This window comes from Camelus dromedarius, chromosome 1 (assembly GCF_036321535.1).
Source record: "Camelus dromedarius isolate mCamDro1 chromosome 1, mCamDro1.pat, whole genome shotgun sequence".
NCBI lineage: Eukaryota > Metazoa > Chordata > Mammalia > Artiodactyla > Camelidae > Camelus > Camelus dromedarius.
In genome coordinates this window covers 82,061,411-82,087,317 of record NC_087436.1, presented here as the reverse complement: position 1 = coordinate 82,087,317, position 25,907 = coordinate 82,061,411, and the positions used below count along the sequence as shown (strand labels likewise).

At 40.5% G+C, this 25,907-nt stretch overlaps 2 protein-coding genes across 2 annotated transcripts in view; both read left to right on the top strand.

The window, feature by feature from the left end:
* Positions 1-6,005: 6,005 nt before the first annotated feature.
* Positions 6,006-10,041, top strand: C1H4orf36 (chromosome 1 C4orf36 homolog). Its single transcript, XM_010983121.3, has 4 exons — positions 6,006-6,125; positions 6,515-6,651; positions 9,389-9,543; positions 9,775-10,041. Exons 2-4 carry the CDS (start codon positions 6,587-6,589, stop codon positions 9,906-9,908), a joined length of 354 nt encoding a protein of 117 aa, XP_010981423.2. The 5' UTR covers positions 6,006-6,125; positions 6,515-6,586; the 3' UTR covers positions 9,909-10,041.
* SLC10A6 (solute carrier family 10 member 6) overlaps positions 10,030-25,907 on the top strand; it is a 37,778-nt gene continuing 21,900 nt past the window's right edge. Inside the window, 1 exon segment of the mRNA XM_010983120.3 lies at positions 10,030-10,115. The gene's annotated coding sequence lies outside the window, so the exon portion shown is untranslated.

Genomic DNA, 25,907 nt, shown 5'->3' with positions numbered 1-25,907 from the left:
AAAAGAAACTTAATTGTTTTAAGACAACTTTTACAACTGACAAAAAGAGAGGCAATAACTTCTTTTTCCACATTTCTCCAAGCTGAGAATGTATACTTTTCATAATTGACTTAACTCTTCGAAGGAAAAGAGCTTTTCTTACACATGGGGGGAGGGGGGAAAAGGGGGAAGTTTAGACTGCAGGGGCTGATCACAGAAACTTGCATACAGAAAAGTGCTCAATAGATATGTGTTAATTGGCTTAAATTTAATTGAATTAAAGCTCAGGATGGAATATGGATCTCTGAAATGAATAAAATTAAGAACATATGAAAGATGTTTTGAACAGGACAGAATATCAAAGCCAATTATCAAGGACCTTCTGGTATGGACCAAATGTCTCAATGGACACTTTGGATATGATCAAAGGTCCTGCAAAGTTAATGAATGTTTCATGTAAGTGGGTAATATAAAAGCTTTAAGTTGTAAAAAAGAAAAAAAAAAGAACATATCATATGGATATGGTAAACCTGGGATATATATCTCCAAAAGAAAAGATTTTAGGATTAAAAAAAATGGTATCCTTTTGTACATTAACTATAAAGAATTCTTTACATAAATATACCAAAACACAAAATAGGTAAAATTATTATCATTTACTAACTTATTAAAGACTTAGTGCTGTAATATTTATATATAGGATTTAGACAAATTCATGGAACCAAGCATAAAAACATTTCTGAGATCTATATATTAGGTTTCATAAATGATACAAAGGCTTAGAAATCGTTCATATTTACGGAGTCTCCAGCCCAGGTGTTTTGGCTTCCTAGTTAGACTCTTCCTATCAGAGCACATCACCTCTTCACATGGTCTTTCTCCTCAGGAAAAGAGTTCAACTGATGTGATTTATAATGTATTTGAAGAGTCAGTAAAATGTGACTCATTTTAACAAATGAATAACTAGACATCTATTGTTTTCTGATTGCTCCTTCTTTCCTACCTACTCTTAAAGTAACACTATAAATAAGCATGAAATTGAAATGTCAATCGGGCTGAAGCAGATAAATCCTTTCATTAGAACTTTATAGGACGACACTGTTACACTGCCAGAGGCCTCATATACTAAGCTGGGTAAAGACCTTTCTTCCTATTCTTACAACAAATGCTTTATGCTTGTGCAATGGAGGAATTCAAGTGTCACTGTCAGGGGCTGAGTCCTCCTGATGTAAACAACTGCATGGCAGATGCAGGATAGTGGTGCTGTCCTGAGACCAGCCAGGGATCCCCACCAGGGATCCAGGTTTTGTACTGGGGAGAATCCTAGGCTGTAAATCACATGCCATAGTCTTGGATCAGGATAATGGATTCTCATCTGCTTTGCCTCCCGAAGAACAGAATGGGTACCTGAGAAACTGTAACTTCTGCCTCTAAGGGGAGCAGCGAAGACTGGACACTAGCTGTGGCTATTAATTTCTGTTCTGGTCAGAAAATAATGTGTTTAAGGTACAGAAACCTACCCAATTGACCTCAAATAAAATGGATGTGTAGTGAATGTTGTTGCTAGGATGCAATGGAAATCTCACGGACAAAGGGACATATAGTCCACCCAGAAGATCCAGAGAACTCAAAGGAGGTAGGTCAGGAGTGAAACTGACCTGGGTTAAATTTGGCTCTGCAACTTACTAGTTGTATAATTGTATGTAAGTCATTCTGTAATCCTATAAACTCTTTTCCCCTTAACTGTACTAGGGAAACCATTGTCTTCTTTCCTCCTAAGCTGTGAGGGTCAGATGTCATGTCAGATGGCCAAGAATGATGGCTGGCATGGAGTAGGCGCCCAATAATATGCTTTAAAATGATTCAGTGCTCTAAGTGTGGCTCATGGGAGAGTCATGGGGCAACCCTGGAAATAGAAGAGATGGTTTAGGGAGTAGGTGATGAATTATATTTTGGATATGTTGAAATTTTCACTGAACAGGATATTCAGGTAGGAAGTTCCCACAAACCATGCAAATGCAGGATATGAATTCAGGAAAGAAGGCAAGGCTGGCTAGAGAATCAGATTTGGGGCCCATGCAAAGAGAAGTGAGTTACATCAGCAAGAGGAGAGCTGCTGAGAGCACTGGTGTAGAATAAATAGGGGAAGATGGGCATGCACAAAATTAAGGGGAAGAAGAAGAGGAGGGAAACCAGGGAAGGAGTGGTTAGAGAGGTAAGAGAATTAAGAAGTTGCTTGTACAAAGGGGTTGAGAATATTTAGGGCTTTCAGTGCTGTTAAGTTCTTTGGTGATTTTTTAAAAAGTACATTAAATCTTCATTAATTAATTAGGATGTTAAATGGGCAATTACTGTTTTCTAAGAATTTTTTTTATTGAAGTATAGTCAATTTACAATATTGTGTCAATGTCTGGTGTACAGCATAATAGTTCAGTCATACATATATATACATACATTTGTTTTCATATTCTTTTTCAGTATAGGTTATTACAAGATATTGAGTATAGTTTCCTGTGCTATACAGTGTAAACTTGTTTATCTATTTTATATATGTATCTTTGATGATTTAAACACTTTTGCAGATGAATTGCTTTATCATTGTCTTAGAGCTGGTGTCATTCCTACAGAAGTTTTGGGGGTAGCCATGAAAAAGTGTATGCTGCATCTGTAATTTATATATTAAAAGAAATAAAACATTGCTCTTTTAAATTAAAAGAGAATACATGAGAAATTAATAGAATGTTTGAAAAGGGGAGTTGTAATAATATTTACAAGTATATACTCTAAAACCTTGCCCTAATTACTAATTACAATCTTGGAGGAATGTATAGTGTGGTAGAGAAAGCAAAATATCAGATAGTGTTGGGTCAAATCCTGTGATCTGCTTGAGGTGCCTGTTTTTTCCTTCTCTAATAACGCAAAAATCACATCACTAAATTAATAATAGCATCTACTGATGTGATAATTACATGAGACAATGTATATGAAGTACCTTAAACAGTGCCCAATGCATAGTTAATGTTATCACACAAGTATTGTTTTTGTATTATGATTATTACACCTCCTTGGCAGTCCTCCTTGTACTTTAGTTTTACCACTAGGTGGCAGCAATGCTCTCTTAACCAATTTAAATGAAAGGTGGCAACTTTCTAAAATAGTTGAGATCAGTGAAGATCTTTCCTTATTCAATAGGAAGATGTGTGTAGGGCACCAGAAAAACAGGGGGAGAGAGATTAGAGATCGAGATCGAGATAGAGAAAAAAGGAGAGAAGGGAGAAAGGGAATGAAGGGAGAGGGAGGGGAGGAGAGAGGAGAGATGTTTAGAAATAATTTCATATTTCATAAGAAAATACTGAAGTAGTGATTATGGGCAGGGGGAACAAGACCCATATTGGATACCCTTCCACATTCTGTAGAATTTAGTGTTATTTTTGTTTACAAATACACATGGGGGAATGATGGTTATCATATACTGCTGACCCTTGAAAAATGAAGGTTATACATACCACATCTTCTTTTTCCAGTCATTTGTCAATGGACATTTAGGTTGTTTCCATATCTTGACTATTACAAATAGTGCTGCTGTGAACATTGGGGTGCATATATCTTCTTGAATTAGAGTCTTCTCCAGATATATGCCCAGGAGTGGGATTGCTATATCATAGGGTACGTCTATTTAAATGATGAACATTTATAATCTTATATTTTCTGAGGGCCGTGAATCATGCAGTGTCTTACCATGTGAATTTCTCCATAAGTTGGTTTGTGTCCTCCCCACATGGCAGCTGACCTCTTCCAGGGTTAGTGATCCAAGAGAGACGACAAGAAGGTTAAGCCACAATACCTTTGATGACCAAGTTTCAAAAGTCATACTCTAACTGCCACCATTTTTGTTTGAAGTGAGTCACATAGGAAATAACTAAACACAAGTGTCAGGAATAATATAAGTATACAGAAATGAAGTTCCCATGTAGACAAATTAGACTATCTGGTCTCTCTCAGTGTGATCCTGAACCCACTGCATTCTTTCTCTGCATCTTGATTTCTTCATCTATAAAAAGAGAACAGGTCACGACACCATGGCTACTTCAACTCTAAGGTGGCCTATCTCTGCCCCATCTGAGTGTGACTTCAGTTAATAACTTGGTCTCAGTTTTTTCATTTCTAAAACGAAATGATCCTAGAAGTGGCTTTCAAACTTTTTAGATCCACTGTAAGAACTACAGTTATATTGAAACAGCGCATACACACAGGCATGTGTATGAGAAATGAAAGTTCCACAAAACAATTCTTAAAAATACTTATTTGCATGTTGTACTCTCATTCCCCTCCCCCAGGCTATGCTAATTAATTTAAAAAATTCAGGTCAAATCCTACTATGTTGATTTCACAATCCAAAGATAGCGTCACCATTCTTTGTGTTAAAATACTAACAGCCCCTTTCACTCCTGGCTTCTCAGGGGAGTCCTCATCTTCCAGTTTCTTGGAGGCACAAAAGTACCCTCTACAGGTGGGTCAACCCTGCCAGCCTGTTCTAATTAGGCAGGAGCTAGTATCAGAAGTAGCTTGTCAGGGTGGAAAGGGTATTGCGTTTACCTTCAAAAGTTGGCCCTGTAACTCACCACTATCTGACCTTGGGCAGTCCTTTAGCCTCTCTTAGCGGAATCCTCCTCTCTACAATTCAAATAGTAAGTACTCCCTTGCCCATCCCGTAAAGTTTTCCTAGGTTCAAAATTAGATAATTGGGCACTTATCCTGTGGCAGAGAATATTTACAGACCCCATCTTTGACCCACACAACCACCCTGTAAGATAATAGAGTAGTTTACTTGCTTTATAGGTGAAGAAATGTAGGCCTAGAGAACTTACGTAGGCAAGATCTTAAAGTTAGCAAGTGGCAGACCTAGAATTCCAAACCAGTCCTTACTCCAAAACCCTCATGCAAAATGGAGGCAAACTATTTTCACCTGACGTTAAGTCGTGATCATCTGACATATCAAAATAGCAACACATTCTGAATCCCCCCGGTGTAATGACTTCAGAAAGGAGTCCGTCAGGCCTTGTTTTCTGATCCTATTTTGCTCTTAACGCGGGCCACGAGTTTCGAGATTTAGCGTTTAAAACGCCTTGACGCACCAGGACGTGTGACCTCTAACAACGCTTCCGCTCCTCCAGAGGCACCCGTGAGACTCGCTCCCGGTCAACACGTCGGGATTGGGCACATTTCTGTAAGTGGTGCCCTCAGACCTCTTCTCACAGCCCCCTCACATCTGGAAGTGTGGTTTTCATGCAAAGGCCTCGCTTACAGCCCTCTCTTTCGCTGTGGGCTTTGCTCCGTCAAGCGTGACCCGGTCCTCGGCCGTGGGACACGGAGCACCCCGCCCCCGGCACCGAGGGGACCCCGCGGGGGCCTTATCCCGGGCCCGGCGCCCAGGCTCTCTCGCGGGCGGGACCCGCACCACAAAGCCCTTTATTGAGGCCCGGCCTTGACGCGGGGCCGCCCGCGGCTCCGGGCGCGAGCAGAAAAGAGGCGTGTGCGCGGCCATGTGCGCCTAGATGGGCGCGCGCTCTGCCCTGGATCCGCGCGGCACCGCCGCCCCCCAACTCCCCCAACCCGCCAGACCCCCTAGTGCCGGTAATCAGGCGCCGGCCCTTTCTGCGGGGGTCCTGTCTCGCGAGGCCCGAGGCGCACCCCCCTCCCCGGCGTGTGGGGTGCGGGTGGGAGGAGGAGCGAGGCGGGACGGCGCGCTGGACGGCCCTCCCCTCTCTCCTTCTTTTCCTCCCTCTCCTCCTCTCCCCTCCCCCTCCTTTCTTTCTCCCTTCCCCCCTCCTCCCCCTCCCTTCCCCCCTCCTTTCCCCCCTCCCCTCTCCCTCCCCCCCTCCCCTCTCCCTCCCCCCCTCCCCTCCCCTCTCCCTTCCCCCCTCCTCCCGTCTCCCTTCCCCCCTCCTCCCCTCCCCTCTCCCTTCCTCTCCCCACCTCCGGCCCTGCGGCGGCCGCCGACTCCCCCGAGCCGGTTTTTACTGGAATTTGCGCATCCCGCGGGGAGGAGACTCCGAAGAAGCATGCTCATGAGGGGAAGTGGTAGTGGTACTTAAAGTGGGCCAATTTTCAAGTTCAGATTTTTGAAAAAGGGAAAACCTGGGAAGGTTTGTATCCTTTAAAAGGCTCGGGCGGGGGACGGGAAGTTCCTGGGCCCTGAGAGCTATTTGTCGCTTAAGATTGCTCCAGTCAGACACGTTTTGGTGGTAAGGTGTTGAGCCAGTTTGGCTGGCTTAGGCAGTGACAGAGTATCAGGACGGAATGCCGATGTATTAACCTGGCATTTTCTTCTTACTTGGGAAGAAATGATAAAATGAGTTCGTGGAAAGTAAACGAGAACACAGTTCTACATTAGGAGTTCTGTTCAATGAACATTGATTAGGGACGTTCTGACATTTAGAAGTTTTGGGGGGAATCTTTTTATTATTTGAATATAAAACATAGTCAAGTGCATATTTTATTTTAATAGTAATTAGATGTGTTGCAATCATTTCAGGCAAAGTGAACGGAAGATCTGAGTCATTACATCAGGCACCTGTGTTAGGAAATTGGACTGTAACAATTCACCATGGCTTGTGGTTTGCCAAGAAGGAATACAGTGAAAACCATTTTACGGAGCAGTTGTTACGAAGTGTAAGTATTTTTTTCACAGTAAAAGTAAACACTGACCGTCGTGGAGAGTGTTCTTGTTAAAATAAAAGTACTGGGCATGTTTACACTAGGCTATGTGTGGCATTTTCAGGGGTTGGGGTATTGATTTTTTTTTTTTAAAGAAGATGCTTTTGTAAGGATATATAAATTTTCTTAGTTGGTCTTTACAACAAAACAACACTTTAAAATGAGGAAACTGAGGTTTGGAGAAGTGATTTGATCAAAGTCCCACAGTCATGTAGTAAGGAAGTGACTGGTTTAGAAGTCTGAGTCTTCTTACTCCAAAGCAACATTTTCTGCTGTAGACAACCACCTTAAAATACCTCTTTAGATAGTGTAAATCTACCTAAAATGCGTTGGTGCCAGGTACATCTTAACAGGACACTTAATTAGCAGATATAGACAGTTTTGCATTCTGTAAGCTTGGGCAGGCAATGTATGGACAACATGGGCTTTGCAGTTAAGAAGACCTGGGCTCAAATCCTGGCCTTACCCGGGCTCCCTCTGTGGCCTTGATTAAATTACTTAACTTCTCCGTGCCTTGGCCTCCGTGCCTGTGACGGAGGCCTATCAATACCTGCCTATGCGGTGTGGACTACAAATGAAGTGATGTATGTAGAGTACTTGCACGTTGCCTGAGGTATAGCAGGCCCGTAATGAACATGGTTTGCTGCCATATAGTAGTATCACTCTGTAGTATTGTCGTGCTACTTTGTTTTTAATTTTTGGATTTTTTTTTTTAACGTCTCTGCCACAGTCAATGACATATTCATTGATGTGAGTCAATTAAATGTTACTTTTTGACAGCGTTCTAAGAAGTATATGGATACACCTCACGGAGTTGGAAAACCAGAGAAAACTCACCATCATATTCTATTAAGATTTATCAGTTCAGTATGTGATTAGACCTTCAGCTGTAGGCAGGTACCACTATAGTCATCATTATAAACGTAATTTTTATAACAAAGATATTCCTGTGTCTGAAGAATGATTTAAAGCTCTGATTCTGTGGTTTTGGTTATACAGAAATTTGTATCATAAATAATATCTTCAAAACCAGTGTCGTCTTTATCATTCTCACAGGAAGGTATTTGATATCATACTATTTACAAGAGCAGCTAAATTAAGAGGAGAACAGTAGTAGCACTCTTTGGAGTTCGTTTGCTAAAGCAGCTCATCACCTTGGACTTTTCTTGGTTGAGTGTTTTTAAAAGATTAGTAAACAAATACACTAAAAACATTCAAACAGTATAGAAGCATTTGGAAGGAAAATAAAAATGTTATCTCTCATATCCCTATTCCCATCCCCCCTCAGTCCCACTCAGGTAAGATGTTTTATATTTTTCTAGAATTTCTGTCTGTTATACAAGATACAACACACTGACACGTACACACATGTGTATGTACACATGTATTTACTTGTGGGATTATATTGAACTTTGCTCCCTCTCCCCACTACATATCCTGCACAGCCTAGTGGTTAAGAGCACAGATTCTAAAGTCTGACTTTCTGGGTTCAAATTCCAAAGCCACGATCAACAGCCTTATGATCTTGAGCAAGTTCTCTGTTCTTGTTTCCTAATCTGTAAAATGAGTATAATAACAGCACCTGCCTACTTCACGGGGTTACTGTGGCAATTAAAAGTATTTATACGTGTAAACTGATTAAAGCAGCATCTAGCAGATAGTAGGTGTTAGGTAAGCATTAGCTGTTTTATTGCTTATCTTTCCAAGTCAGTATATAAGGATGAACCTCATTCTTTGATTATGTGTAATACAGTTTGTTTAATAACCAGGCTCTTCTTGATAGACATTAAAGCTATTTTGTGGGTTTTGGGAGGACAAACAATGTTACATTGAGCATTCTTATAAACACATCTTTGTGTGTTTGTTCAAGTGCATGTATAATTGTAGACTTCAAGTCAGTCATTAAGATTGGATGATAACGTAACAAGGAAGCTGGAGGAGGAAAGCAGACGGCATGTGTGCAATACCCTCACTTCCCCTACTTGTACCAAAGCAGGTCGTCCACCTTTCCTCATGCCTGCAGATGAGAAATGTAGCTGATAAGTTAAATTTCCAAATTAGGATACATAAACAAATCCATTAAGATTTCATTGATTATTTTAAAATATTGTAGCTTAGGATTTCATTCCCTTCTCTGGTTTTCCAAGGCTTCTCTTGGTACTAGTGCTTCTAAATATACCTTGGGTTCATACCAGCTCTGGTTCTCAGTTAACTTCTGAGTCTCTGTTTCTTTGTCTACCTCCATGGTGGTTGTAAAGATTAAAATCAGATCACACACTCGAAGACTTAGTGTGTGCCAAGCATCCTGCTCAGTGCATGATTATTCCCTTTGTTCCTTCTGTAATGTGACCATATTTTTGATCAGCCAAAAAGGACTTGGAGCTTATAGTTCTTAACTACATCCTATTTAAAGACATGGAAAGATTGGATTGACTCCCAAGGAGGCTGTTTTTTGAGCAAATGTTCCTGTCATTTTAACTTATGTTCATTTTTTTAGTATATCTCTACATTAGTTAATATAAAGCTCCTTCTCCTGACTTGATTTGCAACTCTGGGAAATCCTGAATACTCTCCTGTAAATAAACCAAAATGTGTAATGGAAAATGGAACTGAAAATTAAGATGTCATCTCTATATCCTGCAGTAGATGTCAATAAATATTTATTGACTGAATTAATGAACTTTTGCTTCAGACAGGAACCCTGGGAACTTGCACTGCTTACGAAGACCTGGCACACAAACCTAGCCAACATCAAGTTGCCTTTCTTGGAAGAAATTGCATTTGGTGGTTCCATACGCCTCAAAAAATGTAAAACCACTAAGGATGGTCTGGTCCCTTCAGCAGAATGTAAGTTCTGTTAAAACTACTTTAATAAATTGCAAATTTTGTGTGCATTATTTTGATTAGAGAAATGTTCAAATCTGCTCATTCACACCCGTACTCCCTTTCTATGTAGCCCTGTCTCCTTGTTTCAGATTCAAGAATGTGAGTTTTGCTGTGTGGTAAATATTCATTTTTGACTGAATTATGCTTGGTAAAAAATGTCAGTTGGATTGCTTCATATATTTTATTTTTCAGCCATCAAACTTGAAAGGGAGTATGAAATGAAGCGCCTGGATAACCTGAAACGTCAGGAAAATGCGGCTGAGGAAATTAGGTTTTCCCTGAGGGAAAAGCAGATTGGTTTGAGAAGACCTCTTCCACCTAAGTGACAGTCATCTTGTAATTGAATCTGTACTCTCTGCTTCCTACACCCAAAGAGGATGAAGGGCCCCGACCTTTCACTGTGTGAAGTTTGGTGCAGACGTCCGAATACCCGCTGGTGGATGGGCCAGCTCCCGCCGGTTAGCAGACAGCTCTGACAGATCTTCTGGGGTCCTGCCATGTGCTTGTACCTTTGTATCACAAGCGACAGCACTGTAAGTAGATGAAAATGTAGCCGGCATTGAGTAGTCATTTGTGTTCTTGATTTTGGTTTTTGTAAAATTGTACTAGGGAAAGAGGAAACTCCTTGTCAGAGACATTATTTTAAAGAATATCTTGAGTGTGCATCTTTGAGGCCCCCAAGGGGGTACCAGAAAAGAGAGAAAGAAATTGCTTTTAAAATTTTAAACTGTGAAAATTTTTAATGAAACATTGTAGGTTTCATTTAGTAACTCTCCAGTTTCTAGTTTTCAGTGAAACATCCTTTACTATTCTCTTGTGGTACTTTAAAGTGGCAACTAGAACTTACTTTGTTTTTGTTCTCCAAAAAAAATTGTCTTTTTCCATTTGCCTAATTTCATATTGTCTCCCTGAGATGCCTCTTGGAGCATGTGGAACACATATACGTATGTGATAATGATACAAAAATACAAAGACTGCATTTGTGAGACCTGTTCCTTGTACAGAGGGGTTGGAGAATGGAGAATTGATTAACTGGAAAGAATTGGATTTGCATCAACCAATTTTCCTAGAATTTGAATCCAGGAAAGCACACTTGGATATGAAAGTTACATTTAAGCACAGTTTAGTGTTTGTTCGATGATTCAGCAGGCATTTTACGATCTTCTGGTATTTTCGCCTCATTATGAAAGTCATAATGGCACAGTATTTAAGAGTCCATACTTTTGACCTGGCTGCTGCCTTCTTCAGATCCCAGCTTGGCTGCTTAGAGTGGTGTGACCTGGAGTGAGTTTCATTTTTCTTGCATGTGAGATAGAGAGAATACTGGTATTTACTTCCTTGACTTGTCACGAGGATTAAGTGGAAACCACCTGGCACACAATGGGAATCACTGTAGTTTTAGCTGTCACTGTGAGCATCCCTTTGTGTGGCTGCGATCTCAGTACTGAAGAGGATGATATCAGGCTGACTTTGTAGACCTTTGTGAGACCAGAAGTCTTGAGTTTTCAAAAATTTGTTTTTTTAAAATATATTTTTATTGAAGCACGGTCAGTTTACAATGTTGTGTCAGTTTCTGGTGTACAGCACAATGCTTCAGTCACCTTGGAACATATATTCATTCATTCTCATATTCTTCTTCATCATAGATTACAGGGTATTGAATATGGTTCCCTGTGCTATACAGTATAAACTTGTTTATCGGATTTATAAGAATCCTCCCCTGTTTTGAAACGAGAGCCACTCTGCCAGAGTTCAGTAGGTGTTCTGTGCGATTCAGTGGGTTTGTAGATGTAATTCTTGGTATATTTGTGGGAGAGGGTGAGCTGTGAGTCTCTCTACTCTGCCATCTTGGCTTCACCTCCTCAAAAGTTTGGTTTTATTCTTGTCAGTGTATATGTCCCTGCCAGACCATATGACCTGATTTTTTAGTTCAAAATCTGGCCACAGTACCTATGGCACGTCCTGATCATTTCTGTTTATGAACAATAATCTCTGATAATTAGCTTGTCACTTATGCCCTTCTCTTGAAAGGAGCTTGGAACATTTGTGTGCACAAAGTCACTTTTTAACTCAGAAACATACATAATGGTTTATGTCTGCTCTTGGGAGTCACCAGGGAACCTTAAGCATCTTGCTCATCCCCTCAGAGCCGTTCACCTCTAGTTAGTGACATTAATTGAAGGTGTGAATTATATGCTTCCATCCTTCTTCAGAGCTGTTGTGCAAATGAATGAAATATGTATCTGTTTGCAAAAAAGGTTTCCAGAATTCAACATTTTAATATTCCTTGGGAAAAGGTGATATTCGAAAAAATTTTAGTTTCCTGTCTTTCTCTTGGTAGAAAAATGCCTGCTTGCAGCTTTAGGGTTCTTCTAAATTCTAGGATTCTTATGTTTTCAGGCAGATATTTATGAACTGGCTTTAACCTGCACATATTGAAGTAAAATGACATCACAAAATAAATGTAATATGTTGTGCGTATGTCTCTCTCCTCACATGACACAGGACTAGGAATAATTTCCCGCTTATGTTAGCGCTCCAGTGCCTTTTCTCCATGCTGAACTCATGGAGCCCCTCAGTGTACATTTATTGATTATTGATTGAAAGTTTCCTATGGTCAGAGGTTTATAATGGAAAGTACTTCATGGTTGTGTCCCTACTTTTTGTGTTGGGTTAGTTTTTATGGAGGGGTGGCCATAATGTGATTGAACATGGGCTCAAACAGTTCAAGGCAAAAATAAGAATGAACAAATACACAATTTTACATAAACCGTCTTAAAGTTACACAAATTTATTTTAAGCTGTAACAATTAGCATTTCTTACAGGGCAGGTCTAGTGGTGATGAGCTCCCTCAGTTTTGTTTATCTGGGAAAGTCTTAATTTCTCCTTAATTTTTGAAGGTCACTTTTGCCAGATGTCGTATTCCCAGTTGGCAGTTTTTTTTACTTTGACACTGAATATATTATCCCACTCCCCTCTGGCCTGCTCAGTTAAGGAGGTTTGCCCACCCTTCACTGGGGTCTGCAGTCTCTTGTTCCCACTGCGGTCTGCCTGTAATGGTGCAGTGTCTCTGTGCTGTAACGAGCTGCCGTGCTTTTGTGTGTTCTCTGTGGCCCCCAACCTGTATCCAAACCAGTGTTCCATCAGTGTTCTGAGTCAGGTAAGACAGAAACCAGGTTTTTGAGGAGCCCCTGAAAAGAACATTGGATGTACACTTTACTTTTCTCTTCCCTTCCTGAGGGAGAAGCTGGGGGTTGGGATTTTTCTTTTCATCATGCCAGACTGTGCCGGGGACACGGAGTAGCTAGATCCCAGAATTCTGATAGGAATCAAGGCGGAAGACTATTTACATCTAATATAGCATAGTGATTTAGAGCACTGGGTGTAAAGCATGGGCCATCGGGGACTGAATGCCAGTTTTATCACTTATTAGCTGTGTCATCTCAGACAGATTATTTAACTTCCCTGTGCTTTAGCTTCTACGTCTGTAGAAAGTGGATAGTGATAGTTGTGACAAGTGAGTGAGTTAATATGTACAGCACTTACAGCAGTGCCTGGCGTAGAGTGAGCGCGAACACTGAACATTAGCTCCTCCACCGTCACCCACTGTGCTTGGTACTCTGCAGGCTTTTGCAGTTTGGAAGTTCATGTCCCTCAGTTCTGGGAAATTACTTTAAATTATTCCATGGCTATTTCCAGCTTTGCATTTTCTATATACTTTCTAGAGTATTGTCATTCGTATACTGTAACTTCTGTACCAGCTTTCTAATTTTTTATCTTTCTTCCTCCTGTCTTCCATCCCTTTGTCTTTTGCTCCAGTTCTGAGAGAAACTCTCGGTTTTATCTGCTAATCATTACAAGCTTTTCATTTCTGCTATCATGTTTTTTCCCTCTGAAGACGTACTCCTCTCCTTTAAAAAAAAAAAAAAAAAGGAACCTGTTTTATTCATAATTGCTTAGCTTATCTTTCTGAGAACACAAAATAGATTTCTTCTCCCTGTATTGTATGCATCTCCTCAACATTATTTTTGTTTATTTTTATTTCTTTTATGTTAAAAGCTCTCACAGTAATCCAGGTGTGACAAAGTGCATAACTTAAGGAAATAATGGTGGAATGTAATACAGGTCTGACTCAGGAGTCATGGAAGAAGTAGAAACCATAGGATAATGTCGTCAATTGGATGTGTCTGAGTTAAGAAATGTGGGAATTTAGGATGACTTCCAGATTGTGAGCTTAGGGAAGGAAAAATTGTCTTAGGTGTGTAGGAGATACATTTAGTTTTAGATATGTTGGTGTTTGAAGTTCTTGGGAGACACTTGAGTGACGATCACCAGTAGTAGTGGGCTTTATGGGGGGGCTGCTCAGGAAGGAGACTGTGTAGAGATGAAAGATGAAACCACAGGTGTCTTTGAGCTCATCCAGGGGGAGCAGACAGAATGAAAGAGGAGAGATAGTGAACATCCTGAAACTTTGGTTGGCAGTGTAGAAGAGGCAGATATTTAGGGCAGAAATGGATTAGATACCTAAATCCTAAGTGAATTGCATACTGCATTTTATTTTTAATGAAAAATATTCTGGCATAGAAATTTAATAGTAAATAATAGAAATTTTTGGAGAGAATCTTTCTTTTTTTCAGCTGACAGATCTTCCTCAATGGAAACATTTTATCATGGGTCAGAGGAGGAAGATGGAAAGGAAGAGGAGAGAGAAAAAAACCATTTGCTAAGAACTTAGATGCAAAAACTCTTCTAGGTGCTCTATTCATGTCCTGTAGTCCTCACAACAGTCCTCTGACATCAGGGAACTAAGTCTGGGGACAGGCCTGGGCCAGGGCCTTGGCGAGGCAGAGCTTATGCCCTAGTTGACAGGGCAGCAAGTATGGAGGAGAAAAAAAAGTCTTCTTTTGCTTACTGTCTCTAGGTACCTTAGGGCCTTGCTTTCACTCAGTTTCTCTGGCCTCTTTTCCTCATGGTCTTAAGAACAGTTATCTCTTTTCTATTCCAGGAAATGGCACCATTTCCATTCCATTTTTGTAGTCCAGAAACCTACGAGTCGTCTGTCCTTCCTCTGTGTCCTCATCTCCTCTTCCCTCCCAGTCCAGTCCGTCAGCAGCTCTTGCTGGCGCTGCCTTCAGAGTGAATCCCAGATGCACTGCTTTTCTCAGCCTCTTTCATCCTTGTCCAGACCTCCATCATCTCTTACTTGGAATATGGAGAAAGCTGCTTAACTGACTTCACTGCTTTCATTCTGGCCTTCCTACTGTAGTCTATTCCCAGCTGCCAGAGCGATTTTTAAAAAATGGCAACCATGTCATTGCCAAAAAGATCATGTCCCTCCCCTGAGTAACACCCTTTCCCATGGCCTGCGAGGCCCTGCGTTATCTGACACTTGACTCCTTCCTTGACCTCATTTCTCCCACTCATCATCCAGCCCCGCTGGGTGCAAGCGTGCTAACCTGCTTCTTGTTCTCTCACAGATCAGACTCGTTTCTGCCTTGGAACCTTTGACCTTGCTGTTTACTTTTCCCCAGATTCTCTTCCCTCAGATTTTCAGTGATGTTTCCTAATTGTTTAGGATTTAGTTCAAATGACATCTCCTGAGGGAGACCTGTGACCACCCTCGATAAATAGGTCTTTCCTTTTACTTGCTGTCCGTAATAGCATTCTGCTATTAATTCCTTTATAGCACTCATATCATTATCCACAGTGATTTATTTCCTTACTTATTTGCCTATGTTATTTTCTGTGGTGTCTCTACTGTCTATTTATAATAGTACCTACCCATAGATGCCACTCTGTCAGTATTTGTTGATTGAATGAGTGTATTACCTTAAAAATTGTTGAAAGGGTACTGCTTTTTAAAATCAATGTTTCTAATGCTTTAAACAAAAAATTTCTTTTTATTGAGGTATAGTTGATTGAAAAGGTGCCACTTTTGTAGGGTGATCGGGGGATTTGATTTTTGCTGTCTCTTGCCTATATATGCTTAGATACATATTTTTCAGTTTTATTGGGGTGTGATTGGCTATACCATAAACTGCACATATTTAAAATACAGTCTGATGAGTTTTGACGCCTGTAGAATTGTCATCACAATCAAGATAATGAATATATCCACCCCCTCAAGAGTTTTTCTGTGCCTCTTGTAATCCATCCCTTCTCGCTGCTCCTCTCCCTCCCCCAGGCAACCACTGATTTAGCTGCTTCCTGGCACTATAGATTGATTTGTGTTTTTGAGAATTTTATATAAATGGAATCATACAATATGTCCTTTTTTTTTGGGTCAGGCTTCTTTTCCTCAGCACAATTATTTTGAGATTCATCCGTGTTGTTGTGTATGTGTTCCTGTTTATTGCTGAGTGTATGGATATACTGCACTTTGTTTATCTGAGAACTTGCTGATAAACATGTTGAGTTGTTTCCAGTTCTGCGTGCTTACAAATAAAGCTGCTGTGAGCATTGTGTGGGCACATGCTTTCATTTCTCTTGGGTGTGTACTTCAAGGAGAGGAATGACTGAGTTGTATAGTAGGTGTATGTTTAACCTGACCCATTTTCTTTCTTTTTTTGTAATTGAAGTAGAGTTGGTTTACAATGTTGTGTTAATTTCTGCTGTACAACACAGTGATTCAGTTATATATGTATATTCCTTTTCATACTCTTTTTCATTATAGCGTATTACAAGATGTTGAATATAGTTCCCTGTGCTATACAGTAGGACCTTCTTGCTGACCTATTACATATAGAGTAGTTAGTGTCTGCTAATCCTGAAATCCCAATTTATCCCTCAACTCCCCCTTTCCCCTCTGGTCATCTTAAGTTTGTTTTCTGTGTCTGTGAGTCTGTTTCTGTTTTGTAAATAAGTTCATTTGTGTCATTTTTTTAGATACCACATATAAACGATATCATATGGTATTTTTCTTTCTCTTTCTGGCTTACTTGACTTAATATGACCATCTCTAATTGACCCATTATCTGATCCTTGTTTTAGTTCTGGAGGAATCTGGGGCTAGATGAAGGACTTGTAACTCCCCCAAGGTGACACAGCTTTGAAAGAAATGGACCATATGCTGTGCCACAGAGCACGTGCTGAATTACAGAGAGCGCGAGCTCTCTCACTCAGAGATTAAGCTACGAGTGTGGACATACCTCAGAGATATTGTGGGTTTGGTTCCAGACCACTGCAATAAAGCGAGTATCACAATAAAATGAGTCACGAATGCTTTGGTTTCTCAGTGCATGTAGAAGTTCTGTTTACACTATACTATAGTCTGTTAAGTGTGCAATAGCATTGTGTCTAAAAAATGTTCATACCTTAATTAAAAACACTTTATTGCTTAAAAATGCTAACTATGAGCCTTCAGCAAATCAGTCTTTTTGCTAGTGGGGTTGTGCCTTAATGTTGATGGCTGCTGATTGATCAGGGTGGTGGTTGCTGAAGGTTGGGGTCACTGTATCAATTTCTTTTTTTTTTTAATTGAAGTACAGTCAGTTTACAATGTTGTTTCAATTTCTAGTGCACAGCATAATGTTTCAGTCATACATATACATACATAAATTCCTTTTCATTATAGGTTACTGCGAGATACTGAGTATGGTTCCCTGTGTTATACAGAAGAAACTTTTTTTTTTTAACTCTATTTTATATATAGTAGTTAGTAGCTGCAAATCTTGAACTCCCAATTTATCCCTTCCCACCCCATTTGGCAGTTTCTTAAGATAAGACAACAAGGAAGTTTGCTGCACTTGGCACTTCCCTTCACAAACAATTCTCTGTAGCATGCAGTGATGTTTGGTAGCATTTTACCCACAGTGGAACTTCTTTCAAAATTGGAGTCAGTTCTCTCAAACTGCTTCAACAACCACGTTTATGTAATACTCTAAATCCTTTGTTGTCATTTCAACAGTCCTCACAGCATCTTCATTATTTTTATTATAGACAGTGCTTCAGTGAACATACTTAAGCATGTCTCTTTATGCACATTGTATGGGAATTTCAATCTAGACTGTATGGCTAGAAGTGGAATTTCTGTGTCACAGGATACATATTTTCATTTACAAAACGCCAAATTGCCCTCCAAAGTGGCTGCACAGTTTATGCTTCTTCCAGTGGTTTATGAGTATATTGGACATTTGCCTTTTTGTTTGTTTGTCTGTTCATTTTTGGGCTGCCCAGAATCTAACCTCATTTCTGTGGTTTTGTGAGTTGGAAAGCCAGATTCTTGCTCTGCCTGATCCCTAAAGCCTTGGCACAAGCCAAGATATGCCCGCTGGATACTTCTTCCTGGGACGTTGAATCTGGACTGAGAGAGACGCAGAAGCCAAGCTGGCTTGGCGTTCATTTCAGTGACAGTGTCACGGCATCCGGTGTCTGGTGGCAGAGGTAGGAGTAACATCAAGTTACTAGTGCATCTTAACAGACCCCGTCCCATGTCAAAATTTTAGCTGTGATTCTGTTTCCTGAAGTCCTTGAGCCTGTTTTCTGAATCTTACTCTCTTCTTATTCATGCAGTGCACACTGTGACCTCTCCAGTAGCCTTCCAACAAATTCCCTTTCTCCTGCTAGAATTGAGTGTAGTACACTGTTTTCATATGTGAATCACAATACATTGGAGGGTTGTGAAATCAATTTACTAGGTATGACCAACATTTAAAAAATGAAATAGTATAGAATAGAAAATTGGAGTTCACTGACTGTGGTAAGGGTAGGGATTGTTTCATAAAACATACACATATAAACATGTATGTGAGTGAGGGTATAGCCCAGTGGTAGTGTGTGTGCTTCACATGCATGAGGTCCTGGGTTCAATCCTCAGTACCTCCACTAAAGCAAAACAGAACAAAAAATGTGTACAGATACATACATTTGTGTACTAAGTTGCTAAGTGAAATGCTTTTCTTATTTTAGTTTATGGTTCAAACATTTGAAAAAGTAGTGATTTGGTGGTTAAGATCTTGGGCTCTGAAATCAGCTTGTGTTCCAATCCTACTTGCCAGCCCTGTGACATTGGACAAGTTACTTTAGCTCTGAACCTTGCTTTCCTCATTTGTAACATGGTGGAGACTGCTAGTTTTCTACCAGAATTATTTCCCCCTTCTTTCATAGCTATGATATTTTTTTAGTCAGTCCAGGCTGCTCTAACAGAATACCAGAGACTGGATGACTTAAACAACAAACAGTTATTTCTCACAGTTCTGGAGGCTGGAAGTCCAAGATCAGCGTGCCAGCATAGCCAGATTCTTGATGAAGGCCTACTTCCTGGCTTACAGATTGTTGTCTCTTGTTCTGTCCTCAGATCAGAGAGAGATCAACTCTCCTGTGTCTCATCTTATAAGGGCACTAGTCCCATTCATGAGGGCTCCACCCTCATGACCTAGATAACCTCCGGAAGGCCCTACCTCCAAATAACATCACAGTGGGGATTAGGGCTTCAACATGAATTTTGGGGACACAACATTCAGTCCATAGTAGTGTGGTAGCTGAGCACATGACTGTGCAGCTAGACCACATTTGCTGCTTGACTTAAAATTAAGTGTGGAGATGTGGCTAAATTTTTGCCAATGGAATGTGTGGCAGTAATGAACCTTGAAAAGCATCGTGCATACCTCCTCCATTACCTTTTTCCTTTCTTGGTGGGTAGAACCCTGATGTGATGGTCATCTGTCTTTGGCAATGTAGGCAATGATGATGCAGACCAAGTAGACAACAAAATGGGATGTGCCTGGGTCCTTGAATGACTGTAGAATTCTACCAACCTGGGCTACTCACATCAAGACTATTGAATATGAGAGAAATGTCTTTGTTCTCTAAGTCACTGCATTTTGGAATATCTTTGTTATATAAATCTCATCTTTACGTTAGCTAGTACTCTATCTTATGGAGCTGTTGAGGATTATTTATGAGCAATTCCTGGTGAATAATAAGTACTAAATAAGGTATACCTGTTTTGTTTTGTTTTTTAAATTAAAGCCTAGTCAGTTTACAATGTTGCATCAATTTCTGGTGCACAGCATCATGTTTCAGTCATATATACATGTACACATATTCATTTTCATATTTTTCATTATAGGTTACTACAAGATATTGAATATAGTACCCTGTGCTGTACAGTATAAACTTGTTGTTTATCTATTTTATATATGGTAGGTAGTATCTGTAAATCTTGAACTCCCAATTTATCCCTTCCCACTGTCTTCCCCCACTGGTAATCATGTTTGTTTTCTATGTCTGTGAGTCTGTAAGGTATACCTGTCATTAATTTTTTTGAAATCAAGTATTTTGATTAGTGAAATGAGGGATGAGTTTAGCTCAGTGGTTCTCTAGGAGGGGTAATTGTTCCTGCTCCCCCTCCCCCTCAGGGACATTTAGCAGTGCCTGGAAACATTTTTGGTTGTCTTAACTGTAGGGTATCATAAAGGCATCTAGTGGGTAGAGTCCAAGGATGCTGCTGAACATTCTACACTACACAGGACGGCCCCCCACAACATAGAGCCCCAGATGTCAGTAGTTCCAAGGCTGAAACCCTGATTTAGCTGATTGGTTTAAGCTCCTCAGGATATGTTGCTGAAACGGAAGTTTGGGTCAGACTGCATGGTTGAGAATCATGAGGTAGGGTATTTCCCCCAAAGAAATGCAGACCATTGTTACCATGACAATGGTAGAATGGATGCTGGGCAGCAATGGATAGATGTCTCCAGTGCCTTTTTGACTCCTCACATTCACTCACACCCTTTCCATATATGAACCCATTCACTTATTTCTCAAAATCATATCCAGCTGCTGCATCAGCTCCAAGTCCAAGATTTCAGGGTGATACACAGTCCTTTCTTTAGTTTGGATCTTGTGACCAGTGGCTGAATAATATGCCATTCACTCTAACACTGTTGTTACACCATAATGGAGAGAGAGCAGGGATAGACACATGCAAGACCATCTCTAGTTTTGCAGATAGATGGTCTCAGGTCACAGAGCTGGCATTCCTTTCTTGGTATTTGGGGGCAGATAGCAGGGGGGTTGCTGAATCTGTTCAGACTTCACTAAGCCATCAACCCACCATTATGGAGCCCAAGGTGAAATCCAATTACAATTTTCTTTTGCTTCACTTGGCAGTCAGAGGGGTAGGAGACAAGACAACAGAGGCATTGACATGGAGGCTTAGAGATGTTTTCATCGCCTTTCAGAGCAGATATAACCTATGAAAAGAACCTAGTGACCTTGGCTTGCTTTATTTACAATTATGGGCATAATCTATTGGTCTTAATTGATCCCTAGAGTAGGAAAAAGTTGCCTGTGTACCAGAGTCTCAGTCTATTTTGGAATTTTCTACTAATAGGCTCTTTCCCTCCATTCACATGCTCCTTTCAGTTTCATTCCCTCTCCTCTTCAGATCATCTACCTCCACTCTGAAGACTTGTTTTTCATTTTGAGACTTTCACAGTATTAGAATGTAGGTGTAATCTCTTTCATGTACTGCCATTTTATGTGCCATTTTTTTCCTACATCAGATCAACTCTCTGTCAAAGCAACTTCTTCCAAATGCCAGAAACAGACTCCCTCGCTCATTGTTTTAGAGAGTGCTCACCATATGGATATTTCCTGTTGGAATTTAGTCTCTTGTTCTTACCACACATGTAGAGCAGGTAAGATAGCATAACCTGAACCCAGCAAATGACCAAACATTTCCTGGGCTGCATTACCTGCACCACCTCCTTCCCCAGGAGCTCTGTTGCAGCAAAGCTCGGGTGTTTGCACGAGACTGCCTGTCAGAGCTCTAGCACTGCAGTTTAACAGTATCGAAATCACTTGACGTACGTAGTGGAAGTAGCTGACTTCATTTCCTTCAAGAGAAGAGGATTGTTTCACAGTGGTGGTCTCCTTTCATCACAGAATTGCATGACTGTTTTAGTATTTCAAAGAAATTACGAAATTTTACTAACAGAAGTCTTTGAAAAGCAAATCAGAAAATTGGAAGCAGGAGCAAAGGAGAATTTATTTTTGATACTGACCTAGTTATTTTTCTGGCTTAGATGCAACAGATGTTGTTAATAATAATAACTAACACAATAAGTAATATTTATCAAGCACTTAAAATGTCCCAGGCATAGTATCTAGAAATGGGCAGATCAAGAAGCTGGAATTTGTACCAGATGCTTGAGGTTGATCCCTGGTTTTCCTATGAAATGCTTGAGTTCAGCAGCACCCTCTATGTTGATGAATTTTGGCTACTGTACTAGGTACATGTCCTCCACCCAATTGAGGGTGGAGAAGAAATAGCCATGGCTTTAACGTTTACTGTTTTTTGTTTTGTGGAGGGGATAACTGAGGTTTATTTATTTTATTGGAGGTCCTGGGGGTTGAACCCAGGACCTCATGCATGCTAAGCACACACTCTACCACTGATCTGTACCCTCCCCTACAAGATTTCCTGTTGAAAGTATTTAAGGAAGGGATAAACAGCCACTTTTATCATGATTGTAAACTGTCTGACTTGCCTGGTTCCACCCAATTTTGGTAGTTGGTTGTTGAAAGGTCAAGGATCTATTTTGCTTACGTATGTTTTTAGGGAGGCCACTGTAAAGTAGCTTATAATCTACAATGAGTGGTACGAAATACTCTTTGTATTTAGGATAATGAACGTTTGAATCAGATAATTACTTCAAAATAAAAGAGTTATTCAGACATGTAAATTAGCATATTACCTTTTCAGCATGGCTATTATTCTTTTGTAATGTTAGTTAACAAGTTCACTGTGCACTTGTGTTCAGCACCTGGTAAGGCACACGAATTAAGGGTTTAGGAAGGTGAATAGTCGCGCCTAAGATGTGATGTTTAGTTTGAGTAGCAAGAATAATATTTTATACAAAGTGAAACTCATGAACTTTTACTATTTTATTTATTTTCATATGTAGTATGGACCCTGGAGTCAACCCCTATCATCCTGCCTTGTCATTTACTAGCTTAGCACATGGCAGGTTGTCTAACCTCTGTAAGCCTCTCTTCATTCATGGGTAAATGACGGTAATAGTGGTACCTGCATGACAGGGTCGTTGGGGGAATTAAGTGAGATGTGTGTAGGGGAGAAAAAAATGTTTCCTCTCCCCACCTTGGGTTCTCCAGCTGGGGCCTTGCAAATTAGACTAAAAGATTAACAAGAGAAAGACAAGTTTATCATCGTATGCATCTCACATACACAAGGGAGCGCTCATAAATGAGTGACTCAAAGAAGTGGTTAGAGCTTGTCCTTATATAGCATCTGACCAAAAGAACAGTACATTTTTTGGGAAGTGACAAGATAAAGGAAAAGGACTCTGAGCTTCTAGGGGTGAGAAGGCAAATGTGTGGGGAAACCAGGCTAGTTTAGCAGGGTCTGTTATGTGGGTTCCTCTGGGTTGATAAGGGTCTAGAGTTGTCTCCAGTGATTAAGTTCTGTCCTTCCTGGTAGAGAGCGGAGGGGAGACATCTTTACAAATTTATGTCCTACTTTTAGGCAAATAGGAGGAGGGCAGGGAGCTCTTCTTGTATCTGCTTTATTCTCAGTTGCCTTCTGCTCAAAATAGTCCTTGTGCCCAAGTGTCATATTTTGGGGCGGCGGGCTCTTACTAGCCTTCACACGTCAGGGGCCTGTCATAGGGCCTGGCACTTAGGAAGGACACAGTGCCTGGTAGTTGTTGCTGCTGTTACTGTTATTGTCATAGAAAATTAGGAACGCTCATGGTTGACAAACCCCGTTAATCTCATTTGTTACAATCTGTGGATTTTCTTTTCATAATTCTAAGACTCAAACTGGCGAGGAGAGTTTATGGTTATCTGATCTGATGAGCTGAAGTCGGAAAAGGTTGCTGGGAAAAGAACCGTGAGTACTATTATAAATAGCAAGGCACCAGTGCCGGATAAGCAGGTCTTTCCAGTTGGTTTTGTTGATGAGCTGCTGCATTTTCCCTACTGGTTATTTTGTCTTGAAGGTGGAGCAGGTGCTGTTTCAGGCTAACCCCTCTGCGAGCCCATCACCACCCTTTCCTGCTCCGACTCGGCCCATCAGTCCTTCTCACGCCCACACATTCCATCTTCTGCAGGTGTCTCTTACCTGGAGGTTTGGGTACTTGTTAGGCTTCCTAATAAAAACCGATGAACAAAGACAATGAGTGAGTCACCTCAGTAGTCTGGCTCGATAGTCTGGTTGTTATCAACTTTTAGGGAGCTTCTTGAAATAACCACAGCTTACTCTGTCTTTATTCCTTTTTTTTCAATTCCTTTTCCCTGACAATAAAAAAATAGTGATTCATAGCCGTTTCAAAGATGGTAGGTAGTACCAAAAATATAAAGAAGAGAAAAGTCATCCACAGTCCTATATACGGAAGCAATCCCCATGAAGATTGTGGAATCTTTCCCTTTGGTCTCTTTTCTGTGCTATTTTCACATGGCTGGGGGCACTCGATCTGGGCCATATGATCTTGATTTCTTTTGCTTAACCTTCTAACGTAAACATTTCTCACATTTTTAAAGAACTCTGTAATATCTCATTTTGCCATAATTTACTTAAATTAGATTCACTTTAGGCATTTGGGGTGTTCGCAGTTTTCTGCTTTTATAAGTAATAATGCTGTTGTAAATAAGAATGTGTTTATAAAGAACAATGCTGTTATAAACAGAAACATTTATAATAATAATAATAAATAACTTTTTTTGCCAGTACTGCAGCTGATTTTATTAAGACTACTTAGCCCTGTAATAGCAAGGCTGTTGGTACATATTGCCAGACGCTTTCCAGAAGGGTTGTGTGAATTTTCAGTGCTACCTGCAGCATGTGAGAATGTCTCTTTCACTCCGCTCTAACGAGGGATATTCACCTTAAAATTATTTTGTTCTTAGAAGAAACACATGTTATCTTAATGTCCTTAAAAATTGTTAGTAATGTTGATTACTATACTTAACTGTTTTGTGTATTTTCTATTCAAGTATTGGGTTCTTTTTTTTCTGTGAGGTGACAGTATTTTTATTTTTAAGATTTGATTTTTATGATTAGGCTTTTTATCTGGTGTTATGTAACAGTCTGTTTCCTCACCACCATTTCCCTTTAATTTTGGATTAAATAATTAATTTGGATTAAATAAGTAATTTTGTTTTGGATTTCTCTCTCTCATCAGTTTACCTAAATTCTTCTGGAATCTGTAGGATTATGTTCTTCAAGCTTCTAGAAGTTTCTTGTGCTGATTTTCAGAGTTTGGCAGTTTCTTAGCCATGTTTAATTACCTTTCTTTTTGGCACTTCCTCTTCAGCCGTTACATTCCCAAGGTGAAGAAGCCAGGCTTCTCAGTTGGTTTTTGTGAAGAGTGCCTTGACCTCTAATTCTGTCTGTAGAGAATAGAAATGCATGAGATAGCTCCTGTGATTTGTAGGGCTGGATCTCAGAATTAAGCTGCAGATATGTTGAACATACTCAGGTGCATTTTAAGCTTGTGAGCATAGGAAGTAAATTTAGAGATGAGGGGTTAGTTCGTTTTTTCCTCCATCTTTATGCCAGATAGCAGTGTTTACCCCTGAGGTGGGTCTGAGGATTGCCAGCATGATCCAGCATGATCATGCTGTTGACTCCGTTCATTGCTTCCACCTCTCTGTGCTCCGGGGAAATGAGGACAGGCTGAGAATTAGACTGGGATTTAAATCCCAGGGTTACAACTTGCTTAATAACCTCGGACAAATCACATAGGCCTGTCTAGGCCTTTGTTTCCTTATCTGTGAGGTGGGGAGTGATAGTCCTTACCTCTTAGTATGGATGTGAAGATTAAATGGGACCTCACTAGCTTGGGGTATGAGTTCGACTTTAAAAATTTTCTAATCAATCACTTGAATCCCTCCACGTCAGTAAGTGTAGGATCCCCTATTTAAAATCTCCTTTACAGTTGACCAAGAACTCTAGGGGCTTACTCTTCCAAAGGAGCCTCCTCCTCGACTCCAGATGGAGAGAAACTCAGAAAAGCCTGACCAGGCCACTGGTAGGCCCTGGTTTTCAGCTGCTGTTGTTTTGTGGGGACCTTTTGAATAAATCGGTTCTACCCAGTCCAGTGGGTCCTTACCCACTGCCGCTGTGCCCCTTCTGGTCCAGATCCGTGCACACAAAGCGGTGGTGCCAAGCTTGGCCTCTCAAGGTTACTTCTTTTCAGGTTACATCCACCTACTCAGGCACTGTGTGCTGTATCACTCTGTGCCAAGACAGCTGGTCCCAGAGGTACTTGCCACTAGTCCAGACACCCCTTCCTTTCATGATATGTAATTAGACTTTAGCATCTTTTCCTACCCAGTGGACCTCAGTTAGAATCATCCTAGG

Coding starts and splice junctions, on each gene's coding strand:
- C1H4orf36 (XM_010983121.3), top strand. CDS start 6,587: ATGGCTTGTGGTTTGCCAAGAAGGAATACAGTGAAAACCATTTTACGG. Junction 6,652..9,388: donor CGGAGCAGTTGTTACGAAGT/GTAAGTATTTTT, acceptor CTTTTGCTTCAG/ACAGGAACCCTGGGAACTTG. Junction 9,544..9,774: donor TCTGGTCCCTTCAGCAGAAT/GTAAGTTCTGTT, acceptor TTTATTTTTCAG/CCATCAAACTTGAAAGGGAG.